Source organism: Camelus dromedarius, chromosome 24 (genome assembly GCF_036321535.1).
Source record: "Camelus dromedarius isolate mCamDro1 chromosome 24, mCamDro1.pat, whole genome shotgun sequence".
In the NCBI taxonomy this organism is placed as follows: domain Eukaryota; kingdom Metazoa; phylum Chordata; class Mammalia; order Artiodactyla; family Camelidae; genus Camelus; species Camelus dromedarius.
The window spans coordinates 6,405,856-6,432,564 of NC_087459.1; the positions used below are offsets into that span (position 1 = coordinate 6,405,856).

Sequence of the window (26,709 nt, forward strand, 5' to 3'; positions counted from 1 at the left end):
TGGCTCCACTCTCCTTGCTCAGAGGACAACACATCCACACTGGAGGTCAGATGGAGAACAAGAAGCTTCATGGAGTCCACCTTGTCCCTCCCTCCAAATGGTCTCTCTCCGTCATGGGCAGTTTCAGGAAGTAAGAGGACCCTGGATGGAGCTCAAAAGTTAGCCTCCACCACTTTGACAGCCCTGCAGTCAAGTTTCTGTCACTGAGACCTCCTCGCCGGGAGGCAGTCCGAGTTGCAGGGCATTTTTGTAGGGTTTCAAGTGTTATTACTTTAAAGATTGGCTGGAATAAAGCAGTTTCTTAGAGGAAGAGCTTCAGGAGAGGCAAAAGAATTGGTAAAATTAGAATAAATTATTGGGAAACAGGGAGAAGGGAAACTAGCTCATACTGAATTCCTGCGAGGAGCTGGGTACTCTGCATGTGCTGCCTCTTTCAAGTCTCACACTAATCCTATGACATAAGAACTATGATCATCTCCATTTTTCAGATGGAGAAAATTAGATCAGAGAGGATAATAACATCCCTCAGGTCACAGTGGTAAGGAGCAGAGAAGGAACCTGAACACAAATTCTACCTGGGTCCCTAACCTATGTACATCCTTGTGTACCCACAAAGGGTGCACACTCACTTCTAAAGTTCTTGACAGTGTTTAAGGAAACTCCTTAAAATCATTCAAGGATAATGGAGCCTCATGGTTAAAAACCTGGACTTCACAGTCAGACAGCATAAGCAAGTTACCTAACCTCTGTAAGCCTTGATTTCTCCATCTGTGAAATGGAGAGAAAGGTACTTCCCTCCTTGAGTTATAATGAGGAATAAATTTTAAAATCCATCTAAGTCCCTGATCATGGTACCCAGCATTTGGTATGTACTTACTATTTATAGTATTGCTATTATTACTAAGCACATCATCATTTACTCTAAGTATTGTAGGCAACCCCCAAGATGGTCCCCAATTATCTCTGCCTCCTGGTATTCACACCCTCATAGAACCCCCTCCACTTAAGTGTAGGCTGGACTTACTGATTTGCTTCTAATGAAAGGAATAAAGCAGAGGCGATGAAATGTGACTTCCAAGGTTAGGTTACAAAACACTGCAGCTTCTGTCTTAGGGGCACATCGGAAGCTGGTAGAGCATGTGCATAGACGTTCATTCATCTAGGTACCCTGTGAGTTGCCCTCTGGAGGGGTCCCTGTGTCAAGGAATTAATGTCTCCAGCCAACAGCCAGCAAAGACCTGAGGCTCTCACCCAACCAGCATCCGGTGTGAGTCTAGAAATGGCTCCTGCCCAGTGAAGCTTCAATATGACTGCAGCCCTGGCTAGCATCTTGACTGCAGTCTGTGAGAGATCTTGAAGTAGAGCCCCTGTGAAGCCACTGCACAGCTCCTGACCCACAGAAGCCGTGAGATGATAAATGCTTGTTGTTTTCAGCCACAACATTTTGGGGTAATTTGTTACATGGCGCTGGATAACTAATACATTCATCCGTATTTGTATTCATTCAATAGGCTTGTGCTTTATCAACAGATCTGAAGGTAAATTTCAGAACTGATCCTGCCTGGAGCATTAGGAAAGACAAATTGGCATATTCAGAAGTAGTGAGGGGCACTGTATTTCACACTCCAAACCATGGAGCCTGACAGCCAAGATGGCCACACAGACAGGAACCTGTCGGTCTACAAGATGAGATCTGAAAGGTATGGAAACCGGAGACAAGTAGATCTGAAGGAGCTGTGGAAATCTAAAGCAACGCTACTGTGTTATAAGCAGGGATGAAAACATGCTTTACAGGATTAGCCAAGCAAGGCTTCCTCTAGGGGCATCTGGGGCCAGACTTGGGAAAGAGTGGTGATCACAGATCAGCAGAGACCAGGTGTGTCCTAATGAACTAGTGATGTCTGCCAAGAGCATCTGGTGGCGTGGACATCACGTTTGGACCCCTGCTATTGGTGCTTCTAGAATGACTCCAGAACGAAAGGTGACTATACCCTCATCGTAGAACCCCAAGCCATAGAGGACTCTGAACTCTGACAATGGGAATATGTGCGTCAATCCCCCCTCCAAATCATGCTTTGTAAAATGTTTTAAGGACTCCCCTACGGAGGGCCACAGACGTGAAGGCTCTTGCTAAGTTTAGAACTCTGTGACACTGTGTGACCAATTTCATTGACTATGGTAGATGACAGGTTGTATCTGCCCTATACGATCAATTCTCAGAGAAAATTCAAAAGCAAAGAACCAGAAGAGGGTCTTCTGACCCACAAGCTACTTACAGTCCCTGAAGAACAATGATTCTCACCTTCCATTTGTCCTTCAGGACCTTGAGAATATCCCTGTCCAGGGAGCCCACTCAGCCCAAAGATTGCTCCTTCCTGTTCCCAGGAACAGCTGTTTGCCAGAGGCCTCTCAAAGGGTAGTTCATGCACATTTCAAAGCAGGAATGGCACAAGTGCTCCCATACTCTTCCCTGTGCCCTTGACAGGCATTCTTAATGGATCAAGATATCCTTTCTTAATGAACCTGGGCGTGGTTTCAGAATCCATGTACACGCAGCACTTCCAGCATTGCCTACAATCCATCAGCGTCAGCATGGAGATGAGATTTGAATCAAATACCCACTTTGTCTTCCTTCCTGGCTCACATGCTGAGTTTTGTACCGAGCAGCCCTGGCTCTCTTTCCTCCACTGGCTCACCCATGAGAAGTTGCACTGCACCAGCCAGTCCTGGCTGGGCTCCAAGAGGCAGGAAAAACAGCCAAACACACATCTGCCCATCTTCTCCTCAGCCTGGGAGGCAAACTCTTTGCTTCCAAGTGCAGCGTGAAGTGTAAGATTCCTTCAGCATCCAGGTGCACCAGGCTCAGGAAAGTCATCCGCGTTCGTGGCCTGGGAAGCAATGAGTCCAAGCTGCCCACCCCAGGCACTTTGCAGCCCACCTGGGCCAGCTGCCTTGTAGGCGCTGGGTCTCCAAAAGAGACAGGCAGAGGCACTGTGATGGTGAAGAGTGATTTCCCAAGGGCTTGTCATGTGATCACCATAGTGAAATTTGCTAGTGTAGGATCTTACCTGGGACAGGTGCCCTTGTCACCACCACCTACGAGGATAGCTGTCATGGGCTGCATTGTGCCCCCTCCAAAATTCATATGTTGAAGTCCTTACCCTCCAGGACCTCAGAATGTGACCACTTGGAGATAGGATCTTTAAAGAGGTAATTAGGGTAAAATGAGGTTAAATGGGTAGGCAGTAATCAATATGTCCTTAAAAGAAGAGGCGATTAGGACACAGACAAACACACAGAGGGACGTCCATGTGAGGACACAGAGAGAAGAGAAGACAGCCACCTACAAGCCTAGGAGAGGGGCCTTAGAAGAAAACAACCCTGCGACAGCCTTTACCTCGGACTTCCAGTCTCCAGAACAACGAGAAAATGTGTATCTGTGGTTTAAGCTGCCCAGACTGTGATTAATCCGTTACAGCAGCCCAAGCAAAGTGATACAAAGGCCGAGCAAGAAATTTCAGCCTCAGGAGGTACACAGTATCTTCCTTTTCCAGGAAACAGCAACTGGCCAAGATCAAGAAGACAGACACACAGCTGGGTGGTAATCACATCCTTGGGAGCTGAGAACGTGTTTCCATGGCAGTTGTCGTAGGGAACAGTTGAGAGATTCAAACCAGCATGTCTGGTTGTCAGCTGTAAGCTCGCTGCTGAGTTGGGTGAGGAGGCTTAGTTTAAGACCCCAATCCGGCCTTAGATGACACCAGTACAATGAGGGAGCCAGACAAGGAAAGAAAATCCAGCTCAACGTGGAAAGTACCACCAGGGGGAATTGCAAGTGTAATACAGAGAAACAGCAGACAAAGTCCTCCACTCCCAACAGTGAGCATCTTTGAATATTTTTAGACTTAATCGACTTGGGTGGGGATCCAGACACTGACATTCAATGATATGATCACGTATGCGGCTACCACCATCATGAAGGGTACTTCTGCAATATCGATTGGAATTTAAAACGCTCTGACCTTTGACCGAGCCGTTCCACCTTCAGGGATATAGTGTATATGGATCTCCCTGCAGAATACAGCAAGATGCATGCACAAAGATATTCATTGAAATATTGTTTCTAAGAGCAAATTGGTGGAAATAGCCTAACTGTCAAGATCAAACAAATCACGGTACAGGCAGAAGATGACATGTTAAACAGCCATCGTGAAGAAAGGACTAGAACTGTGTGTGCTAACAGAGAAAGAGCTCCAAGATACGAGAAAAATAAATCAAGTCACAAAGGAGTGCTCTGTGTGACTGCTTCAGTATCCATGTTTAAGGCTACTACACACTTTCACACACATACACCGCCTTAGATCATATTTCTGGAAGGAATTCAGGGACCCACTGGGAAGTAGGACAGGCTGGGCTGGGGGACCAAGGGGACAGGCATTTTGTGCCTTTCTGTCCCATGTGAATGGCCTAACCGAGTATATTTTTAATGTCAGCAGGAGTTACCTAAGTGATGGAATCAAGGAACATTTTTGTTTTCTTCTTTATGCTTGTATTTAGAGAAACAAAGCTGTAGGTGTGTCTTTTTTTTTTTTTTAATCTATATATGATGTATAGCTGGGAGAGGTAGTTTCTAGATGTGTAACAGGTATGCATGTGCTTTTATCTCAACCTCCTTAGGGCCTTTGAGGGAGATTAGGAGAACCCCCCCCCCCCGCCCCGTGGGCTTCAACCAGTGGTCAAACGCTTCAATACACATCATTAACAATTCTGCAAAGCACAGTGGGGATTTCTTTTGTGTTTCTCCCTTGAAAGGAAACCAGATCACAAATTACTATGTGAATCTCAGGCAGTTCCCACTCTCTGGGGAGGACCCAGGCACTGGAGCATCTGAGCAGCCCCAGCCCCAACAGGCCTGGGCATGGAAACCACCTCTTGACTGGAGAAAGATGGGTCTGTGGACAGGGTCAAGCTCCTGACGTCCTGGTGGTTGAGCTGGAGGATGGAGAGAGAGAAACAGAGGAAGGGAAGGACCCCAGACATTGAGAACCAGTCTCTGCCTCTGCATTTGGGCAAAACGCCTGGTGGAAAGTCAACTTCTGGCCATGGAAAGTTTCAGGAAACCCGACTTTCTCTGTCCACCATAAATACAGGTAACGGGGGTGGAGTGATTCTAAGGAAATAGTGCCGCACCTACAGCTCAGCCTCTAGGCATGGATCCGGTCTGAGGGGTGGGGGGCACCCTTTGGAATCAGAGTCCTAAGCTCAAGTTGCATTTCTACCCTCTCCTAGCTGTGTGGCCTCAGACAAGTCACTTAACTTCTCTGTGCTTAAAGTCCTTGTTCTAGGGGAGGAGATGAACAACAGACTTGCCAGTCAAATAAAAACACCCAGATTTGACAAGTGCCATAAAGGAAATCAAACAGATGCTGTAATAGAGAAGAACAGGGGTCAGGGAGGTCTCTCTGAAAACATGGCATTTAAACTGTGACTTCATTTATATGTAATGGAATGAGCCATGTCTTGCCCATCATATGAGACAGGGTTCCAGGAGGCAACAGATGGCACACTCGAATTAGGATAATTTGAGAAGAATTTAATAAAGGGACTGTTTACAAAGGTGTGGGTAGGGGCAAGGGCGACCACCAGAGTACTCTGGGGCTAGTAACCATGGAATTCCAGGCTCTGCACAACCTCTGAGCCTGAACACAGACAGAGAATGTTGCCTGCTGTCTTAATTTAGGACTATTGTAGCCCATGGGAGGGAGCAGGATCTGTAAATACCCTGCCCTCTCCTCCCTCCTCCCATAAACTGCCATGGCTCTCTATTGCCCAAACCCAACCAGAAGCCAGTGGGCAAGGGAGCCTGGGACTGTGGTCTACAGAGGGAAGTCTCCCAGGGCACAGCGAGGGTAAAGAGCAGTGGGGGGATCTGGACAGAGAGGCTGATGCCATCTATCCATCCATCCTTCTGCACGTCTGAATCTCGCGCTGGCGCCTCAAAGTTCACTGGTACTTCTAATCCTGCACTCGTAAGGCCCATGAGTATTACCTTGTGTATGTTTTATGTGTGTCTGTTTAACTTTAAATGCTCGATGATTTGCTACAGATACACTTCTTCGTGCAAGGGGCTTTCACCGTCTAGAGCTTTAGACGTTCCAAGCAATCGATAATGCTGCAGCTCTGGCTACAAATTAAATAACTGCACATTTATTACCCATTACTGGAAGGCACACCGGGCACTCTACTGCCAGCAGCACACAACCCCATAAATGCTCACAGCCTTCCCTCCCTCTGATGGACAATGTGAAGACCGTCCCACTTTTAGAAATCAAACTCCCTTTGCTAGTCTAACCTAAATTGGGATGAAAAACGCCAGGACTCTGAAATTTACTCCACCAAGCCGAGCCTCCAGGGAGGAAGTAACATTGGCTGTGGAGTCAGGAATGTTTGGCTGCCTCTTCTGTCACCTGCTCTTTCAAGGAAGGTGGGGATGCAGAATTTCAGTTCCATGGGTTGTGGATTCCTTACTCCTTCTGTACTGATCTGTTGGAAGTGGGAAAATCAAGCTGGCCACCAGGATGTGCAGTGAGCAGCGAGGGGAACTACATTTGGGTTGGATGAGCCGATCTTTCCATCACCACCCTTCTGCCTGAGCTGACGGAAAATGTCACACTAACGGCTGGGGAAGGACAGCAGGGCCTGAGCCAGAAATTCCCGTCAGTGACAAGACACATCGTTTTGCAACTTTGTGTCTCTAGGGAGCCCATTCTGCAATCAGAAAGCTGTGAAGCAGCCACATGAGGAGTAGCCATAAGGAATCCATCCTGAGACATGAGGAGCCCATGAAAGAGGGGAGAGTTCAGTATCATATGTACCCCAACTCCCTGATACAGAGCTCGCAATTAGGGAGAGCAAAGAGGCAGTGACTGGGAAGCAAAAAAAATCCAGAGAAAATCAGAACTAATTCCATTAGCTGTCCCATCCCTACTCAGCATCTCGTAGATTAAGAGAAACAGCCAGTGCAATTACTTCAATCACATATGCAAAGTAAGACCGGTTCCCAAATTAGAAGTGACAGTCTGGGCCACCTGGTAGGGAAGACACCCTGTCCCCAGGAAGGGGGCTGAGCATTCCTCTCCTGGGTCTTTGAGTCTTTGCTTGGTAGTGAGGTGATCATAATCAAAATCACTGTCACCTTCACCAGCACCGCGATCATCAGCAAATCTGACAGCGTAAAGGCATACAGGAAATCTTTTCCGTCTCCCTGAAACTGGCTCTCGGGCCCACAGACAAGCAGGTATCAAGTACCCACATGTTAGGAGATACTCTCCTAAAAGCATGTATGGTCAACGCATATCATGAGGTATGAAAGGTGCTGGCTGATAAGCCCTGCAGGGAAGAAACCGAATTAGCTCTGTTCTCCACACTTAGAAGACCACAGTAACATGACCACCACCTTTTGAAAAAAAAAAAAAAAAAAACTGCTCTGAGCACTTAACACTATGAACACCCTACACAACAAATGAGGGGCACACAGCTTAAAGTTGATGGTCCCCAACCTTGGCTGTGCATTGGAATCACCTGGGAAGTTTTCAAAGCTACTAACACCTGAGTCCCACCTCAGTGTAGATGAGCAAGCAGTGTAGATGGTGGCCAGCTTGTCAGCTTGAGACCTGCCATGTCTGCTTGAGACCATACCTAGTGCTTCACCACCGCACCCCCAAACAGAGCCAACACCACAAAACACTAACAGGAAATGCACATTTTGCTGAACCATTCACAGGGTGATGGGAAGGGGGAAATGTTGCACATAACAGTGCAGAACTTCCCAACAGTTCCCTTCCACAATCTCTGATCTGCCCCCAAACTTTTCCTCCAAATGGTAGCTGCTTTGTGTCTCTTTTCCCTTCTTCTTCCATTGCTCTCTCTGCGCAGCAGTCTCTAAACCTTTATTACCCTGACCAATTCCCTTTTGAATCCAAGCTTATACAACCCACTCAGTACAAACAGTCCTGCAGGTAGCTCAACAGCAGTGCTCTGTTCTTACTCAAGTTGCAGTTACAAAGAGTTCAATATGTACTCTTGTGGCTAGATGGCGAGGTAGATATTCTCATTTATTTTAAATGAGAGGATTGGACTGAGAAATGTTAGCCAGGAGGGCTGCGTGGAAGAGGTGAGACTCCAGCCATTATGAGGAGAGGATTCATGCAGAGGAAACAGGAAGACTCTGAAGGTTAAGGATAGAGTCTGCACAAATCCCATAGGCTGGGAAAGGAGCTGGGGGAGGGGGAAAGGGGAAGCAGATAGGGAAGTAGTGAAAGGTTTGTGCTGTGACAGATTGAAGGGCTCCGATGGAGCAAATAATAATACCAAGCATGCACCTTACCCTCCCCAATTGCCAGACACCATTCTAAACACTTCATTTATCTTGCTTTGCTTAAACCCCACAACAACCCAGTGAGATGGCACTGTTACCCCAGTGAGTCAGCAGCCAGGCTGGGATTTGAATCAAGGCAGTTGTCTTCAGGGGCCATTTGCTTAACCACTGCATTAAAGAGTAATGAGCTAGAGTGCCAATAAAAACAAAGCCAATTAAGCAGGCAGAGGGACGAGGTTCTGGAATAATCTGGAATCGCACTGTCACAGACAGGCACTCGGACCCGCCGCGTCAGCGTCACTTCAGAGCGTGTAAGAAAGGCAGGATCTCAGGCCTCACTCCAGACTTACTGGATCAGATTCTGCATCCTAACCAGAGTCTGTAGGGGCTTCCTCAGCACATGACAATGTGGGTGGTGCTGATCTGGAAGTCGGGGGTCAATAATAAAAATCTAATTCGAGGAGGGGTACTGTGGGTGGAAACAGAACAGGTAAGAGTCTCGCTGATCTGCTGGGTGTAAATACATTTCCAAGCCACACACAGCTGGCAGCAGTCCTCACTGACAGTGAGCAAGACAGCTGTGGTTAAGAGCTAGAGGCAGTTCCACATACTAGCAGCTCTGCCACCCTCTCAAACAAGCTATGAAACCCCAAAAACTCACTTTCACCATCAAAAAGTGGCGGCAAGGACAGTTCCTCATCGGGTTCTTATGAAGATTAGGTAAGAAACTCTATATTTGGTGCTTAGCACCGTGCCTCTTACATATTAACCCCTCCACAAGCATTATCTAATTACTACGAAGGTGACAAAATTATAACATATGGGCATTAAACTGGCTCTGAAGTCCCAATTATAGTGACAACCCCTGGGAACATGGAAGAGGTGCAGAGAAATGCAAAGTGCAGGTGAGCTGAATGTCCTCATCTTGCCTGGATGGAGTTCAAAGATGCCATTTCATTCTTGACCTTGACTATTAGAGAAACAAGGGTTACAGCATCCTTTTCAAAGAAGTGAAAGGGAAACACGTGTAGAATTAATAACAGGATGCCTACCTACCGTCCCAATCAGCAGGTAAGATAAAAGCAAATCAAACAGAAATCTGCAGAGCCAAGAAGAGAGAAAATAAATGAAGCAGCAAGAAAAGATCTTTTTAGGGAATAATTTTTTTAAATGACAGGTAATCAGATATGTATACCATGGCAACTATACTGATACTGAACTCCTCAGTTAAAAAGCTATGAGTCTCAGACGGGGTGAATAAACAAGATTCATCCATCAGCTACTTCCGAGAGACATCTGCATTTCCAAGGGGAAATTTTAAACGAGTAACAATGAAAGGATGTGCCCAGGCCCATGGAAACCAAAGACAGATAGAAAGTAACATTGATTTTAGAAAAACCCAAGGCAGAAAGCACTATCCAACCTTGAGATGGTCATTGTATATTAATAAAAGCCTCAATCCATAATCAGTGCTGGTCAATAAATCGCCTTTGTGAATCAAAGAACATGGACTCAAAATATATAAAGCACAAACTGTGACCAGTACCAAGAAAAACCAACAGAAATACAGTAGCTCAGGGAAACTCTAACCAACCCATCTCAGATTAAAAAGAAAATACAGGGCCCAAGGCCTTTACTGTAAAATTAATAAGGTTTGTCAGATAGAGAGCATACCTTTATGTGTCCAAGGGGTATTCCAGAAAACTTTATCCAGACTTGCCTACCCATCCATTCAACTATCCATCTGACTACCCATCTGCCTATCCACCCATCCATCCATCTATCCATCCACCCACCCATCTAATGTTCACTGAGAATCTACCTCCTACCAGGTACTACACAAGGTACTGGGGATCCAATGGAGTAAAAAGATAAGGTGCTTCCTATTATGAATTTTATAGACTTCGTCAAGCACAAAGAAAAAAAATGGTTAGTTATTAAAAAGCGAGGCATGGAGATAAACAATGGGACATGACAGAGTGTAACAGGAATAACAAGGTGTCAACGAAGGTCTCAGGTTTCAATTCAACAAGAATGATGAAGACAAGTGAGCAAGACATGGCTCTTCAGGAGCTTATATTTTGGTAAGAAGGAGTCAAGTAAATAAACATGAGCACAAGAAAGGAGTATCATTTCAGATAATGCTAAATGCCATGGAAGATAAAACAGCAATAGAAAAGATCACATATCGGGCAGGAAAGATGCTGATTCTTTGGCCAGTCATCAGAGGCTCCTAAAAGGAGGTGGCTTTGAATCTGAGAGCTTCCAAGGTCAGAAAGGTGCCGGGGTAGCCAGCTCATGTCAGGGTGTCTGGGCATTATTCTTAGAACTGTGGGAAGCCTCTGGATCTGCTGGTAATTCCATATGGTTCTGCAGGACCCAGAAGATTCCTTGGGTTCCCTGGGGAACCAGACACCCTTCTAAGCCAGAGCTACCTACGGAGTCAGGCTTGCAGCCTCCACAGAGGCTCAGATGGTAAATCCTGCTCTAATTACACTGGTAATTATGAACCGACACTTGCTGAGCTGGAAAGAGCATTCCTTCTGTTAGGAAATGATCGCTGGAAAGTCAGTCCCAGCCTCTTAAACAGGGGGGCTGCTGTGAACTTACAAATGGCTGATGGAAGGTGAGACCCAGTGCAGACGGGAGTGTAGGCACCACCCTGAGAAATAAGGGAGGAACCTGAACATTGGGAAGGAGACGCTCTGGAAAGTCTACACCACCTCTCCCCACTCTGGAGGCAGCATCAGAAAGCGCAAATACGCCGCAGTCAGTCAGACCCGGATTTTAATCCTTGTCCTGCCTCCAGTGAGCTGGGTGACATGGGACAGTTATTGCCTCTCTGAGCATGAAGCTCGCCACCTGCAAACGGGTTTACTAATAACCTTTCTTGTGGGACTCCACCTGGCACATAGTAGGTCTGAGAAATACCCAACCCTTCTCTACAGGTTCTCCCACACCTCTTGGTTGGGAGCTCTGGAGGGAGAAGGAAGGAAAGGAGGATAAAAGGAGGGGAACTGCCAGCCACAGAGGTTATTATGCTCCCTGGTGATGCTGCAAGGGAGTTAAAGAACCCGTGATAATAAGATTCTCACCCTGTGTTCCCTGTGACGGCAAACAACAGAGACACGAGAACAGAGCATCCATCGGAACTCACAGAGGAGGCAGACGAAGGCAGGTGATCAAAGGAATAAATCCACTCTCAATCTGAAAAACAGCCTGCCTGCTTTCATCCATCTGGGAGGTGATGCAAGGACTCACACTCCGGCCAAAACCACACTTTTTTCCTACCCAAACCACCCTGAGTGGGGCCATGGGCGTGGCAGGTTTCCAGAACAGAACCCCCTCGGGGCTAATCAATCTTCTCCCTGGTCTGGCCACGTCTCCCAGTGCCTCGGCCCCCACTCCAAGCTAAGCTTCAGAAATATGCCACTGCCAAGGAGATTTATCCATTTTAAAAGGTCAGAGAATTACCGCCATTGAAACTTGCGTGCGGAGCAGGTGTAAATATGCCCCAGCTCCCCCTCGTGCTTTATCACGCTCAGGGAAGGGAACCTGGGGGAAGTTACTTTCCAGGCAGAGCATTTAACTGCTTGGTGCCTGGGGAGCCAGGGACTTCCTGGAGAAAGGACCCACCTGCCCATGTCACCCTTGTCACTCCCTTCTCCCTCTCACCTGAGAAGCATCCCATCTCCAGCTACCTGGGCTGCCAGCAACTCTAGGGGCCTGGACCATCCCTGTGCAGTTTTGCAAAGCATCCCGCTGGGGGAAGAAAGATGACCAACTTCACACGACAAATTCAGACCTCACTCCAGCTATTGACAAAGTATTGAGAAGGCAGGATGCAAAATCAGTTAAAAACAAAAGTCACCTTGACCGTAAATTCCAGACTTCTGTTTTGCAATATGCTTCCTAGTGGTTTTACTAGGAAGAGAGAAGAATGGAATATCATTCCCCCAATGGGAATTCCCATTTTCTCACAACCGATTTAGAAGTTCCCAGCATCTCAAGATGTTCTGGGGACTGTGTGGGTTCAGGAAAGCCCAAACTGTAATGAGATTTTAAAAAATCTTCACTCTAGTGTGGAAAATGTTGATGCCTGGGGCGGTCTGGAGAAGCCTGCAGACAGAGCAGGGAGACTCCAGGCTGCAGAGATGCACATACCTGGGTTCAAATTCCAGCTCTGCCACTTACAAGCTGTGTGACTGTGGACAAGTTACTTCACCACTCTGGGCTCCCCACCCCCGCCGCCAGTGGTAGGAAACGAGGGATGCTGGGACCTGGTCTGCCTAGGTGCTATAGAAGAGTTAGATTAATTCAAGTTTAGCACAGGGCTCACAGCTGATACTCAATGAATTGTTATCATTTTGTCAAATTGACTTTGTCAGCCCTGAGAGAAAGAGAAAGACCGAGTAACTGGGTCAACTAACCTATCAACAAATCAAGTGATGACTCAGTCTAGTGACCCAGCAACTGCACGGATTCTCCAAAGTTTAGGGGTCAAGATGGCACATGGAAAAAGAGGGATACCAGCCAGGAATGATACATTTCGTCCCTCGAGATGAGAGGAGCCTGCCCTCCACTCTCCTTCCACCTCTACATTCCCCAGGGCAGTGGACGAGTAGAACGTGCTAACCAGGGTTGACACCCCCAAACGCAGGACAGCATGGTGGCTGGAAACACAGTCCCCGGAGCCAGCCTGCCAGGCTTCAAATCTCAGCAGACACTGGAGATCTTGCTGAGACTCCTCTTTTTTTTTTTTTTTTTTTTTTTTTTTTTGGTTCGCACATTCACAAAGTTTGTTGGTTCTTCAAAAAGTTAAACACAGAAGTACTCTATGGCACTTCAAATCCACTTCTAGGTATATACCCAAAAGAATGGAAAACAAGTGTTTAAACAAATGCTTGTACACACATGTTCACAGCAGCTCTATTCATAATAGCCAAAGCACAGAAACAACCCAAATATCCACCAACAGACAAGTGGATAAACAAATGTGTTCCATGCATGCAATGGAACATGATTCATCCAGGGAAGGGATGAAGCACTGACATTCCACGTGCCAACATAGCTGAATCTCATAAACATTATGCTCAGTGAAAGAAACCAGTCACAAGAGGCCGCATATTTTTGGATTCATTTATATAAGATGTCCAGAATGAGCAAATCCAGAGAGAGAGAAAGCAGATTAGTGGCTGCCATAGGCTGGGAGGAGGGGGAATGGGAAGTGACAGCTCACAGGGTTATCTTTTGGGGTGACGAATATGTTTAGAGGTGATGGTTGCACAACACTGTGAATATATCAAACACAACTAAATTGTTCACTTTAAAATGGCTAATTTTATATGAGTTTCACATCAATAAATTACTACCATATGACCCAGCAATTCCACTCCTGGGTATATATCTGAAAAAAATTAAAACACCATTTTGAAAAGACACATGAGCCCCAATGTTCACAGCAGCATTATTTACAAATTTCAAGATATGATAGCAACCTATGTGTCCACTGACAGATGATGGATAAAGAAGAAGTGGTATGTATGTATGTGTATATGTATATACACACACACAATAGAATACTACTGAGACATAAAAAAGAATGAAATAATGGAATTTGCAGCAACATGGATGAATTTGAACAGCATTATAGTAAGTGAAATTAGACAAAGACAAATATTATACATCACTTATATATGGAACCTAAAAAATACAACAAACTAGTGAATATAACAAAAAAAGAAGCAGACTCACAGGTATAGGAAACAAATTAGTGGTTACCACTGTGAAGTAGGAGAGGGGCAGCATAGGAAGAGGGGAAAAGCCAGGCACAAACTATTGGTTGTAAGACAGGCTCAAGGATGTATTGTACAACACAGAGAATATAGTCAATATTTTGTAATACTGTAAATGGAAAGTAACCTTAAAAATTACTGTACAATTGTATATTGTAAAAAAAATTGTATAATTTTTAAGTTAAAAAATAATACAAAACCAAAATAATAATAATGGTAGTAAGTTACTTCAAGAAAAAACTCCATTTCTCAAATTTTTCTATGCATAACTGGCAGCCAACAGCAGGGGCGTGGGGAGGGGTGCTCCAATGGACAGTGACGCCAGGAGGAGGGGAAAGGGCAGTGGAGCCAGAGACCACAGATTCAACTTCCCCAGGAAGCCTACTTCACCACTTTAACCATCTCCCATCCACTCAAGGGCCAGGCACGTGTCTCTCAAATCCCATCACACAGAAAATTTACATATGTAATAAAAAGCTGCTGTCCTGACACTACTCTTAGGAAAAAAAATTTCTTACATTTGTATTAATTTTCCTTCCCGGGTTTTAATTGAAGAGAGGATACAGCATCACAAGGGAAATAAAATCTTACTTCATCTATCTGAGGGCCATGTGGCTTCATTAGAAATTACATTAGTTCCTCATTAAGCAACAATAATAATGTAGAGTTGGAATCAATAAAAAAAAAAATGCTTTGCCCCAAGGTATAGATCCGTTTGGTTCAATTATATTCTTACATGGCCAAGCTCTGGTGGCTCCAATGCTAATAAAAACGTGGCATGATGCCGGAAGATGTGGGTTTCCTTCATTCGCCTTCAAAGCTGAGTGATGAAATAGATGAAAGGGCAAGATTCCCATCCTCACAACCACTCTCATCATTCCTAATGCAAAGCCACCTAAACACCCACCTAGAGTTCAAATATGAAAGATGCCAAGTAAGTTTCATCTCACAGCCTTCCTTGATCAATCGGTAGTATCTGTTCTGTGTAAGGGTTGAATTGTGCTGTGATTGATTAGATATGTCTGCCTTGGGCACAGGATTGTACCTGGTAGCAAGTATGTGCCAATTATGCCAAACCCCTCCAACTGGGAGGGGAGGATAAAAAAAGCCAGAGGCTATAAGCACAGGAGTTGCCCACCCCTCTCCTTAGCCATGCCGACTATGTGGCTGGGCTGGGTTTGCACAGTAATAGAGAACATGAGACTTTTTTACCTCCATCATTTCCACCAGACTTAACAAAAGTCCCAAGTCAGGACGAAATGAGTACTTACCTGACCCTCGACCAAGCTGCATGGCAGAGACAGCAGATTCTGCATAAAAAAAAATTCAAAGACAAATGTTGAGTTTCACATTGAAACAATTTCTTTTCTTTTCTTTTTCTCTTAGACAAAATAACCACATTCCTTAGAAAGAAATATGTGATTCATACATTCCGAAAATGTTCATTGGGTGCCTAACACATACCAGGTGCTATTGTGGGCTCTGTGTTTTTAACAATAAACAAGATAACAAGTCCCTGCCACCGGGTGGGAGGGAGGAGGAAGGACAAGGCAAATAAGGAAAGTAACAAATAACCACAGATAAAGATAATATCAGAGAGTGATAAGGCCAATCATGATAACAAACTGGGTTGTGGGATTGAGAGTGATAGGTGCTACTTTACGTTGGGGGTCAGGGAGGGTTACAGCCAAATGATAAGGAGTCAGACATATCTGAAGTAGGTATTTTCAATGCAGGGACAGCAGGTACAAAGGCCCTGGGGCAGGCACAAGTGGACAAGGGCCAGGGAGCAAGATGGCTGGAATATCTGAGGACAGTCAGACATCAGAGAGGGAGGCAGACAGGAACCAGGTCATGTCCAGCCTTGAAGGTCAACATAGGGTGTTTTAGTTTTTTCTAAGCAGGTTTGGAAGGCACCAGCAGATTTTTAAGCACATTTTCACAGAACCAAAAGCCATACCCTACTCAGATCAATAGCCCCAAGTAGCCCCCATACTGTGGACTGACCCATGCACATGCTCCACTTGTTCTCAGAACTCCCAGGTCAATCCCCAGCACAGAAAGGGCCCTGGCTGAGACGAAAGGGAAAAGGCGAGTTGCACAGACGCTTTGTGAAATGCAAATCCCAGGGCCAGTCTGCCCCCGAACTCAGGACATCACTGTCCAAGCCAAGAAAACCTTCTCTTCCTCCCTCTCTCTCTCTGCCCGCCACTCACACATCTACCATATTTCCTATCGGTTTTGAGATGGTTTCCACCCAACAGGAGAGAAGACACCACAAGCTCCCCTTATCCCTGCCTGAGGCTCAGATCAAGCCCCTTTATCATATGCCTGTGGCTCCCCCAGTACCCCAGACTCCGAGAGACAGAAAGAAGAAAACCCCTTTCTTGGACTCTGCCAAACAGATAAAAATCCCCTGGCACTGGCCAGTCCCAGCCAGGGCTCTGGGTCCAATAAACTGTGAGGAGATTAACCAAGCCAGTACCTTAAAGACAAAGAGATGGGCTACTCTACTTTGCTGCCCAAGGTCTCGGGCACAGCAGACCCAGCCACCGGGAGAAGACAATATTCCGCTGTTACTTCCCATCCACCCTGAGCTGAGCTCCAGGCTCCCAACCTACTTCACAGGGTGACCGCAGAGATTAAATGTGATACCGCACCCCTGGTTTATGGACAGCCCTCAGCAAAGGTCTCTGTGACAAGAGCTGTTATTAGCCCAGCCCAGCATTTTGCCCTAAGCACCTTTGCCACAAGGCGCTTTTCTCTATAAACATTTTCACCGCAAAACTAATTGGCTGTAAGGCAATTTCGCCGTAAGAGATAAAATAACAAAAAGGTAAATAGGGATGTAAAAAAAAAAAGGACATAATGAAACATGAAAAATGAGTAACAAAATTTTAAAGAGTTTATTGTGAAATACAAAATATTTCCACATATCTAACATGTGTGTAGATTCATGGCAGTATTGTGCAAATAACAGAGAGGGATTGGTTTCCAAACACTCGGGTGCATGTATATTAACTGAGCTCTGTATCACACCGGGAAAACCTCTGTATGGCTGTTCCTTCTGGGCAGATTATCACGTGTCCTTTGGCAAATGTTCCAAAGTTCTATGGGAAACATGGCTTCGACTCTGCACCTTCAGATCACGGAAGGATTTGCAAACTGATGTTATTCTTTTCTAGTATAATGTGTGATCTGGCTTTACGCTCTCTATTTCAAACTTCCAGTAAGTTTTATCACTATATTTTCTATCAAGTTGATACACGTAGTTGTTATCATCCGCTATTTTAATGCTGCCCCATCTCTCAGTTCTGTTTAGACCATCATGAGGGCTAAGACTGATGGAATACAGAAATGGGAGTCCTGTGCCAATGGACAAGTGAAACCAACTGTTAACCAGTTATTTTATCCTTTATTATATGCTTTACGGCCAATTAGTTATGGGGCGAAGATGTTTGCTGCAAATATGTTCACAGCAAAGAAGTTTAGAGGAAGAAAATACCTAGAACTGTTATTAGTATTTTTATTATCATTGTTGCTCAAGTCCATTCCCAGAGATTAACCAGGAAATGGGCTGGGACCAGCCAGCACAGACCATTCACATAAAGAGGAATCTTCGGGGACATGACTTAGAGCTAGAGCCACAATTTGGAAACAGGTAACATGTAAAGTAAATGCTGAACTTCTTCTCCCTCAAAGGCTGTTACGCCAGCATGCCTGTGGCACTTCTCTCCTGTTTGCAAGGCGTAAACAAGAGGGCTTGTCCTGCCTGCCTGTTGAAAGTCATGGACAGGGTGGAGTGCCTGGTCCACTGTGCAGGCTCAGGTGGGCCTCTGACCTCGGCTTACAAGGGAGGCACACATCGAGAGCGAGTGGGTAAGGCAGAGCCCAGGGTCAGCATACAAAGGGTAGATGAATACTGACCTCTCTCCTGGTTTCTTAGAACCAAGCCCTGTGCCTCCCCCAGCCCTCCCTCTGTCCCGCATCCCTCCGCTTATCCTCAAACCCTCTTTCTATGCCAGCCCCTCCTCTGGGCCCAGAAGATATCCAGATCTCACCCCTCTCTTCCTTGCCCCCTCATCTCCTTTAGCAACTGTAAAAGCTCGTATCTCTTTGCTTCTTCCATCCACCCTCCAGAACTGTGCTCAACATTGGAGACGTGGTGAGAAGCACAAATAAACAGTCCCCAATGTCACTGACAGTCTGGAGGAGGAGCAGACAGTAACCAGGGAGTCATAAATACAAGTGAGGCTACAGCTCCGAAGAAGAGCATGTGAGGACCCTCCACCCCTCTCATTTACTCCCCAAGGCCCTGGGCCCCTCCCACTGAGACAGCTTTATCGCGCAAGCCCCCTTGTCCCTTCTCACCTTACTGGGAGCCCTCTGCAGTGATTCTTACAGCTTTGTCTGCCCCTCTCTGACGTCTTTTCCCAAAGTGCTTAGTCCTTCGGGCTCCGTTTCCTACCCCTATTCTGGGAACACCGGCATCCTCTAGGACTCCGCCTCTGCATGCGTCTTACTCCCCACCCATCCCTTGGAACCATTTACTATCCCACTCATACCTCGGTCCCCACCTCCTCTAGGACCATGAATGTGTGTTTCTGGTCCTAGCTGCTGTCCTGAGCTCCAGGCGCAACAAAATGACCATCGTCTCACCCTCTCCACGTGGGCGTCCCACTAACATTTCAACTCCACGTGGCCCAAGCCATGCCCTGCTCTCTCCGCCAGCTGTGCCTCCTCCACCTCTTAGGTTGGAGAAGCGCATCGCAGTCCTGCCAGCCCACTGAGCCTGAAGCCTGGGGCCGCCTCTCACTCATCCCCGTGCTCAGTCCCTCTCGATCCACTGCAGCCGTGTCTCTTGCACTGCGCTCTCCTCCCTGGCCTGGTTACTGCATAATAAGTGCACAATAATAGACGCTCCAAAGGCTTCTGGACAAGTCTCTTCGTGCTGCTGAAGACAATTTGGCTGAAAGCAAGGGGACCAGCAGGACAATTTGGTCAAAATGAATATTCCATGGTGGTTGTTTTTCTGAATGTTGATCATCTTGGTGTGCCGTGATGCAGTTTTAAAGACATTTTCTGTATCTTTATCCACAAGGATCTGTTTATTCCTCAGTATTCAGAGTTTAATTTTATTTTGTTTGTTTAAGAAATCAAGACCTAGTCTTGCCAGGCTCGACTGTAACTAATGGCAGACATCGGGCAATGAAAAGAAAGAGTCTCCTATAAAAATCTCGTTTATAGCATTCATCTAGATAGCCTCATATAACAGTCCCTTGAAAAGCAATGTATGTGCTGCCCTGAGAAAATCCATTCTGCAGAATGTGTGATCCTGGAAAGGTAAGGTGTCCATTGAACCTGTAAAAATCAAAATCAATCTTATTTTCCCCACCACTCTTTTCTGAATTATAAATGAAGAAAGCCCCTACTATTCACCAAACTCACCCCTGAAAAAAGCAGTATGAATTTGACATGTATCCTTCTGGTCTTTTTCCTAAACATGTACAAATATATCCACCTATATATACATATTTAGATACAGACAACATATACTTTTAATTTTTAAAAATGGGTTGGAGTTACAGATTTTGATCTGCACACTTGATTTCTATAAACTTAACAATAGAGTGTGAATGTCTTTTCCAGATAATTCATGTGGAACTGGGTTTCTCAGCTTCAGCTCTGTTGAAAGCTGACAGTTTAGACTGGATGCTTCTTTGTTGTGGGGGGCTGTCTTGTGCACTGAAGGAAACTTGTAACACTCTGGCCTCTACCCACTAAATGCCAGACCCACATCCTCTCCCCCAACTGTGACAACCAAAAATGTCTCCAGACACAGCCAAGGGTCCCCTGAGGAACCAGTTAAGAACCTTTGCTGTGGAGTCACCTCTTCCTTTTGTTAACAGCTGAAATTCCACAGAACTCCATAGAATCCCATACTCTGGACACACCATAATTTATTTAACTATTCCGCTATTCATCAACATTCTATATCTATTTTAAATGCATCAGAGGAACTTGATAGTTTAAAAATATATATTGCATATTCCTGTAGAAAGAGTCATTTTACTTTATCCTTCTCATAAAATTCGAATGATTGTGCATCTGCTCTTTTTTAAAAACAGACAGGTACTTTGGGGGCATTAGGCAGCTTTATGCACTCCTTTTATGTTTGTTCCTATGACGTGGGCGTTGACAGAATTCCACCTTATGTCAGGAAGAAATGGGTGATCTTCCATGCTGTGAGAGCATGGGGAGGTGGCACTCTCTTCCACACTGGTCAGGGCAGAGATCGGTACCACCCTGCTGGTGGGCAGGCAATCAGGCAAAACAGATCAAGAGCCATCACCCTGTCTGACTATCTATTTCTTGTTCAGTAAAATTAGGTGGACAGCTACAGTCTCCCCTCCCCTTCTCTTTAGGCTGGATGAACTCAGTAAAGCTGGATGGCTCTCAAAGATAAATGCCTGGCCCTTCTCAGAAAGACAATTAATGAGCTCAGAGGCTGCTTAAATGGAGATGAAATGTGAGATTAACAGACGCAAGGCCATCTATCCACCCTGCCAACAGACTACCTCCTCCTTGCTGTGCTGTTTCATTAGACACCGCCAAGGAAACCCACCAAATGCACTGTGGCTATCAGGTCTATTTTTGAGATAATTACAAGGCTCCGGCCTGGATCCACTTAAAGGCAGAAATATGGGACAGAGAAGGATTAAGGTGAACTCTACCCCTTTCTCCTCTGCTGAAAATGCCCCAACAGGCTTTAAAGGGAAGAGAAAACTGCATGAAACTTTCATCAGAGCCTGGTGGGTTGCTGCAGGAACTGTGGGGCACAAAGTTCTAATTCTGAACAGTGCCCAGTACAGTAGTGAGACACCGTCCCTCCCTGCAGACTGGCATCCTCACCCACCCGCTCTGCTCTCCACAACTGGGAACACAACTGCCTTAAGGGGAAGGAAGTAGTGTGGAGTGAGGGACAGAAGGAAAGAGGGGGAAGGAGTGGCAGATCTCAGTGCAGGGCAGGGTCTTGCGTCTCTAATCATCACAACATTGCACTCTCTAGAAGCTCAAATGTTGCTACTCTACGTGCCACTCTTAAAAATTGGATCTGTCCTCTGCTCCCATGACCTTGTAAACAGGAAGACCACAACATGGTGAAGTCACCTCTGGGCCAGCTTTCTTGTGCCCTCTCCAGCCTGCAATCTCCTAGAAGGCACAGTGAGAATGCAAAACTGCAGGAAAGGACCCAGCTTGCCTGCAGTTTCTCCATCCTTCTACCCAACGGAGAAGAGATGAGAAAGATGAGTATTTCCACAGACACTCCTTTCCCTGTCATCCATTTTGCGAGCAAAATTTCCACCGTGACATCTGAGCGTGACCCTCACTCCTCACCCTGATGACAAGTACAGTGACACCAGGACATCAAGCAACAACATTCATAATAGCTGCTGCACGATGCCCAAGCAGGTGACACACTTGGCTCCTGCAACGGGATTAGAACCTGGATTAATCTTTATGCTTTTCCTTGGTGTCCTTCCTTATATAAAACTTTCCATCAATCAGAGGCCTTCTCCTTGCCTCCAGGAGGATTAGGATTACTTTAGCAGAAGCGAAAAGAGAATGAAACAGTGTACAGTCTTTCTGATATCCAAAGGCAATTGCCAAGCCAATGCTTACAGAACAATCTGGCCCTTTGAGGGAGATCATGGAACCCAGGGTGAGAAACCCAGTCACTATCTGGAAAGAGCCTTCCACAAACATCCGCCCAAAGATTGCAGATGGTCCAGAAGGGCCAGTCCTTGTGCCCCGAGCCTATGCAGAGCCCCAACAAAACCTCTCTGTGTGCCCCCTCCTTTCCAGGGGAGCCCCTCCTTTTTCAAAGGAGACTTACAGGCCCCTCAAAGACAGGGGGTAGGGAAGAGAGGTTATACTGGTGTAGACAAAATAGTGGTGAACTCCCCCCATCATACATGATTTAAAACATCTTGTCCTCACAAAAAGACCACAAGAAGGGTGAATATTATTATATCAGCATGTCACAGATCATGAAAACAGAGAAGTAAATATCTCAGGGTCCCAGGAGTCAGTGAGTTGGTACTCAAACCTGCTTTGTTTGATTCTAATCCCAGGACCTCTCTTGTTCCCTAATTCTTTTGTGTAAATGGAAGATCATGCTTGGCATTGTCCAGAAGGACACACACTTGCCCTCAGGTAACTTCCAAGTGACTCAGGGAGGCAAAACTCAAATATTTAAGCAGAAGTGGAGTATTGTAACAAGCAAGGAACAGAACACTCCAGGTGAGGGAAGGAAGCCTGTTGGCTGGGTCTTCTGGAAAGCAGACACCAAGGTGGAGTTAGCCATGCAAAAGGTTTACTGGGGAGTAACACCAGAACTGGGGGTTGAGAAGTATTCCCCCAAGATATGTTCAAGTCCTAACCCCCAGAACCTGTGCATGTGACCTTATTTGGGAAAAAGGTCTCTGTAGATGTAATCTGTAATCAAGGTAAGATGAGGTCACACTGGATTAGGGGCCCTAAATCCAAAGATAGTGTTCTTGAGAGAGAAGAGTAAAGGAAGATTTGAGACACAGCAAACACAGGGAAGAGGGCAATATAAAGACAGAGGCAGAGACAAGAGTGATGCAGCCACAAGCCGAGGAACGCCTGGAATCCTGAGAAGCTGAAAGAGGCAGGAGGGATCCTCTCTTAGAGCCCTTGAAGGCGCCCTTGATTTTGGACCTCTGGCCTCCATAACTGTGAAAGGATACACTTCTTTCGTTTTAAGTCACTCTGTTCATGATCATTTTTTTACAGCAGCCACAGGACACTGATATGAGCTGTGAAAGAAGAGAGGAGACAGGATTGGACGGGGGAGCCATCAGGCAGGGATGGGGACTTGATAGTTTCTGGCTACTCACTAGGGACTCCAGAGCCGAGTACCCATTAGAGGAGTCCTGCATTGGGCAGAAACAGCCAGGCCCTGGGACCACAGTCTTGCAGTCACTGGCCAAGGGCCAACCTGAGAAAAACAGGGCAGCTCAAGGACTGAGGAGGGTCCAAGGCATTAACAGCTGGAGGCTGTCATCTGCCTACACCATTCACCACTGGGCTACCAGTTCCTTCTCGGAGGGAGACTTCTGTGTCGGCCAAAGTATGGACACAGGAAGAAAAGGATCGAAGTTCCACCTCACTGTTAAACCTCACAGTGTGCAACCCTACAAATAGAGAACCCTCAACTTGGAAGGAGTCATTACCTGTCCTGTCACCTGGCTGCCTCATTCATTCATTGATTAATTTACTCATTCATTCACACTACCACTATTTCCTGGGGCCTCCTGTGTCCTGGCACTGTGTTCAGTGAACTGGCAATACAGAGTGAGCAGGTAGTGGCTTCTGAACTCTGGGGCTTGCGTCTTAGTTAGGGGGACAGAGCAGCCTAAAAGGTGCCTTAAGGTGAAGGTGGAGGGATGGGTGGGCACAATATCAAAGAAGTATTGGGATCCAGCATAAGTTAGGAGTCTGGAGTCTTTCCAAGTGCAATGGGAAGTCACTGAACATGACAGCAGGAAGGAACAAGGTCACTATTATTCTCACCTTGACAGCGGTTTGGATCGAGCAAGAATAGAAATAGCTTAATCGGTTGGGAGGCAACTGTGGTTTCCACAAAAGGTGACAGAAGTGTGAATTAAGCTGGTGGTGGAGGAAATGGAGGAAAGGAGATGGACTGAAGAAATATTTTGGAGTGAGAATCAAGAGGATTTGCTGGTGTGTGCATGTGTGTGTGTGTATGGGTGTGTTATGGGCCAGGAGAATGGGAGAGTACCACAACCTCTTATTTCCTGACTTGCATATCTGATGCAAAGTGATGAGTGATATTAATTATTGAGCTGGGGAATATTTGGGGAGAAGGAAAAATTCAAGGGAGAGTAAGACACGTGACAAGTGGACACATGACATTTGAGATGTCCTTGAGACATCCACTTAGAATGGTTGAGAAAGCAGCTGGACATATCAGCGTGGGGTTCAGACGAGACATCTGAACTGAAGTATGAATTTGGGGATCTGAGGGACCCTACCAGTTGGTCTAGCAAAGTGCTAACGTTTCTTTCTCTATGTCAGAATCTACTTGGGGTCCCATCAGCCCCACCACGTTGCATGGGGATGTGATGAAGCCTTGGGACCCACCTGAATAGGTAAGCTGTATCTGTCTTGCAGGTGGGACAGGCAACAGCTGGTTAGAGATGTGGATGAGGTCCTTAACAGAGGGACAGGGTCCTTCCTGAAGACCCAGGGCCATATCTGACCTAGACTCCCATGTCTATATGTGGCCTCTGAGCACTGGTGCACAACAGACCATATGACAGTCTTGCCTACCATGGGAAAATCCAGTCACCAGAAGAAGATGATGTTGACCAGGTACTCTCTGAACAAGTCACCAAGAGGTCAGGGCATGGTAAGTACTGGAAGCCAGAGAACCCCCTTCAGTACCATAGCCTATCCTGGCTCTTCTGAGACACAGGAAAAGGGGTATACCACATGAGCAAAGAGTGTTTCAGACTATGGAAGCATCTTGGTGAAGGGGAAAAAGCTGGGATATTAAAAGCCAAGTGTTCCTGGCTTCTGCCACTGGGCTATGAGATCCATCAGCATAGGGATTATATCTGCCTTGTTCATCCCTGTATTCCCAGACCTGGCTCTTCCTGGTACCCATCAGTATCTCACTAAGAACCAGTAAGATGGATGGATGTATCGATGGATGATGGATGGGTGGATGATAGATAGATAGATGGATGGATGAATGGATGGGTGGATAGGTGGGTCTAAATTATATCATGTTCCCCTGTCGTTAGGAATAAAGACAGCCAAAATTTAAAATTCCTTAAAAACCACATGTCCATTTTGATTAATAGCAACTTGAAAGCTCCTCCCTCAAGAAGCAGTAGAGGATCATAGTTAAGAATGTGAGTCATACTGCCTATGACAGCCTCACCAAGCCTATGAGGCCTTGTGCACATCTCCCAACCTCTTTGAGACTCACCTGTGTAAGGCAGAATAATAATTGTACCTATTTCGTCGGTCTCTAATACAATGGAATGAGATACTCCATGCAAATCCCTTAGGACAATGTTTGGCACATAATAAGTGCACAATAAATCATATATTCACCCTCCTCCTCTCCTTTCCTCTCTCCTCCTGCCATCAAACATCAACTCTCACTGTGTAGCACTGCCCTCCGGGACACACCACCCATCTGCAGGCCCCTGTAGCCTCTCGCCATTTCCCTTATCCCTGTGGACCCTAATAAATCAGCGATGCACACAGTTAGCACATGCTGGGCTGATTGTGCTGAAGCCTTCCTAATCCAACTCCAAGGAAGAGCATCTAGCACTCAATTTTAAAAATGCAATATATATTTAATGCAATATTAATATTTAACTCACTTAATGCAATATTTAACTTGATACCTAATGCAAATAAAAATAGTAAACAGATTTATTAATGATTTACACAAGTGCTTGCCTATTCTGTTTTTAAAGCATTTTCCTGCCTGGAAGACAATTTTCTACCCCCCAGAAAGCAAATACAGGAGGGCTTCTGAGCTGGTTCTCGTAAGTGGGTGTGGGTTGTCGTTTTGTGAGTGGGCCTGGTCAAGAAGCAGCAACCATGGCTTTCATTATTCATATAGTTAATGAGAGCATACTATACGCTGGACACTGAGCTAAAATCTGTTGGGAAAAGAGAAGCCCCATTCTCATAGAGATCACTATTCAGTGGAAAGTACGATAAAATTCTGTGACAACTAAAACAAGTACCAGGAAGGGAATTCACACAGATAGTCATGCTGAGCACTAGAAGGGCACCCAACTCAGGCTTGGGCAGGGGGATAGTCAGGGAAGGCTTCTTGGAGGAAGCAATGTATGAACTGAGATAACTTGGGGAAAGGGAAGAAGAGCATTCTAAGCAGAGGGAAGAGCTGACTTGACAGCTGCTGGAGACTGAATGTTTGTGTGCCTCCAAAATTCACATGTGGATGCCTTAGTCCCCAGTGTGGTGGTATTAAAAGGTGGGCCTTTGGGAGGTGATGAAGTAATGAAAGTAAAGCCCTCGAGAATGGGATTAGGGCACTTATAGCAAGAGACATGAGATGGTATATCTCTTCACCACTGAGGACACAGTGAGAAAGAAGCTGTCTGCAAGCTGGGGGGAGAGGCCTCCCCAGGAATCAAATCAACTGGCACCTTGATCTTGGGCTTCTAGCCTTCAGAACTGTGAGAGATACGTTTCTATTGTTTAAGCCACGTAGTTTATGGTAGCTTGTTATGGTAGCCCAAGCTGACTGGGACAAAGGTCTTCAGAGACAGAGAAGTTCAGCACTAATGAAGAATGGAAGTAGGGGTGGCATAAGGTGAGAAGGGGGTTGGACGTTATTCCGAGGATAATGAGATTTTCACATTGCAATGACCAGGGCTGCACTTTAGAAGGAACACTGTGACCAGAAGACAGTTCCACAGCCAGTATCTATTAAAGTCT

General features: G+C 46.0%; 1 protein-coding gene across 10 annotated transcripts in view; it reads right to left on the bottom strand.

Annotated features, from left to right (window-relative positions):
- RBFOX1 (RNA binding fox-1 homolog 1) overlaps positions 1-26,709 on the bottom strand; it is a 1,985,071-nt gene that overhangs the window by 1,787,470 nt on the left and 170,892 nt on the right. For all 10 annotated transcript variants that reach the window (XM_064478203.1, XM_031433195.2, XM_064478206.1 and 7 more), the window contains exon 2: positions 15,444-15,482. In XM_064478203.1, the coding sequence (XP_064334273.1) occupies positions 15,444-15,482 (39 nt within the window). The remainder of the gene's footprint in view (positions 1-15,443; positions 15,483-26,709) is intronic.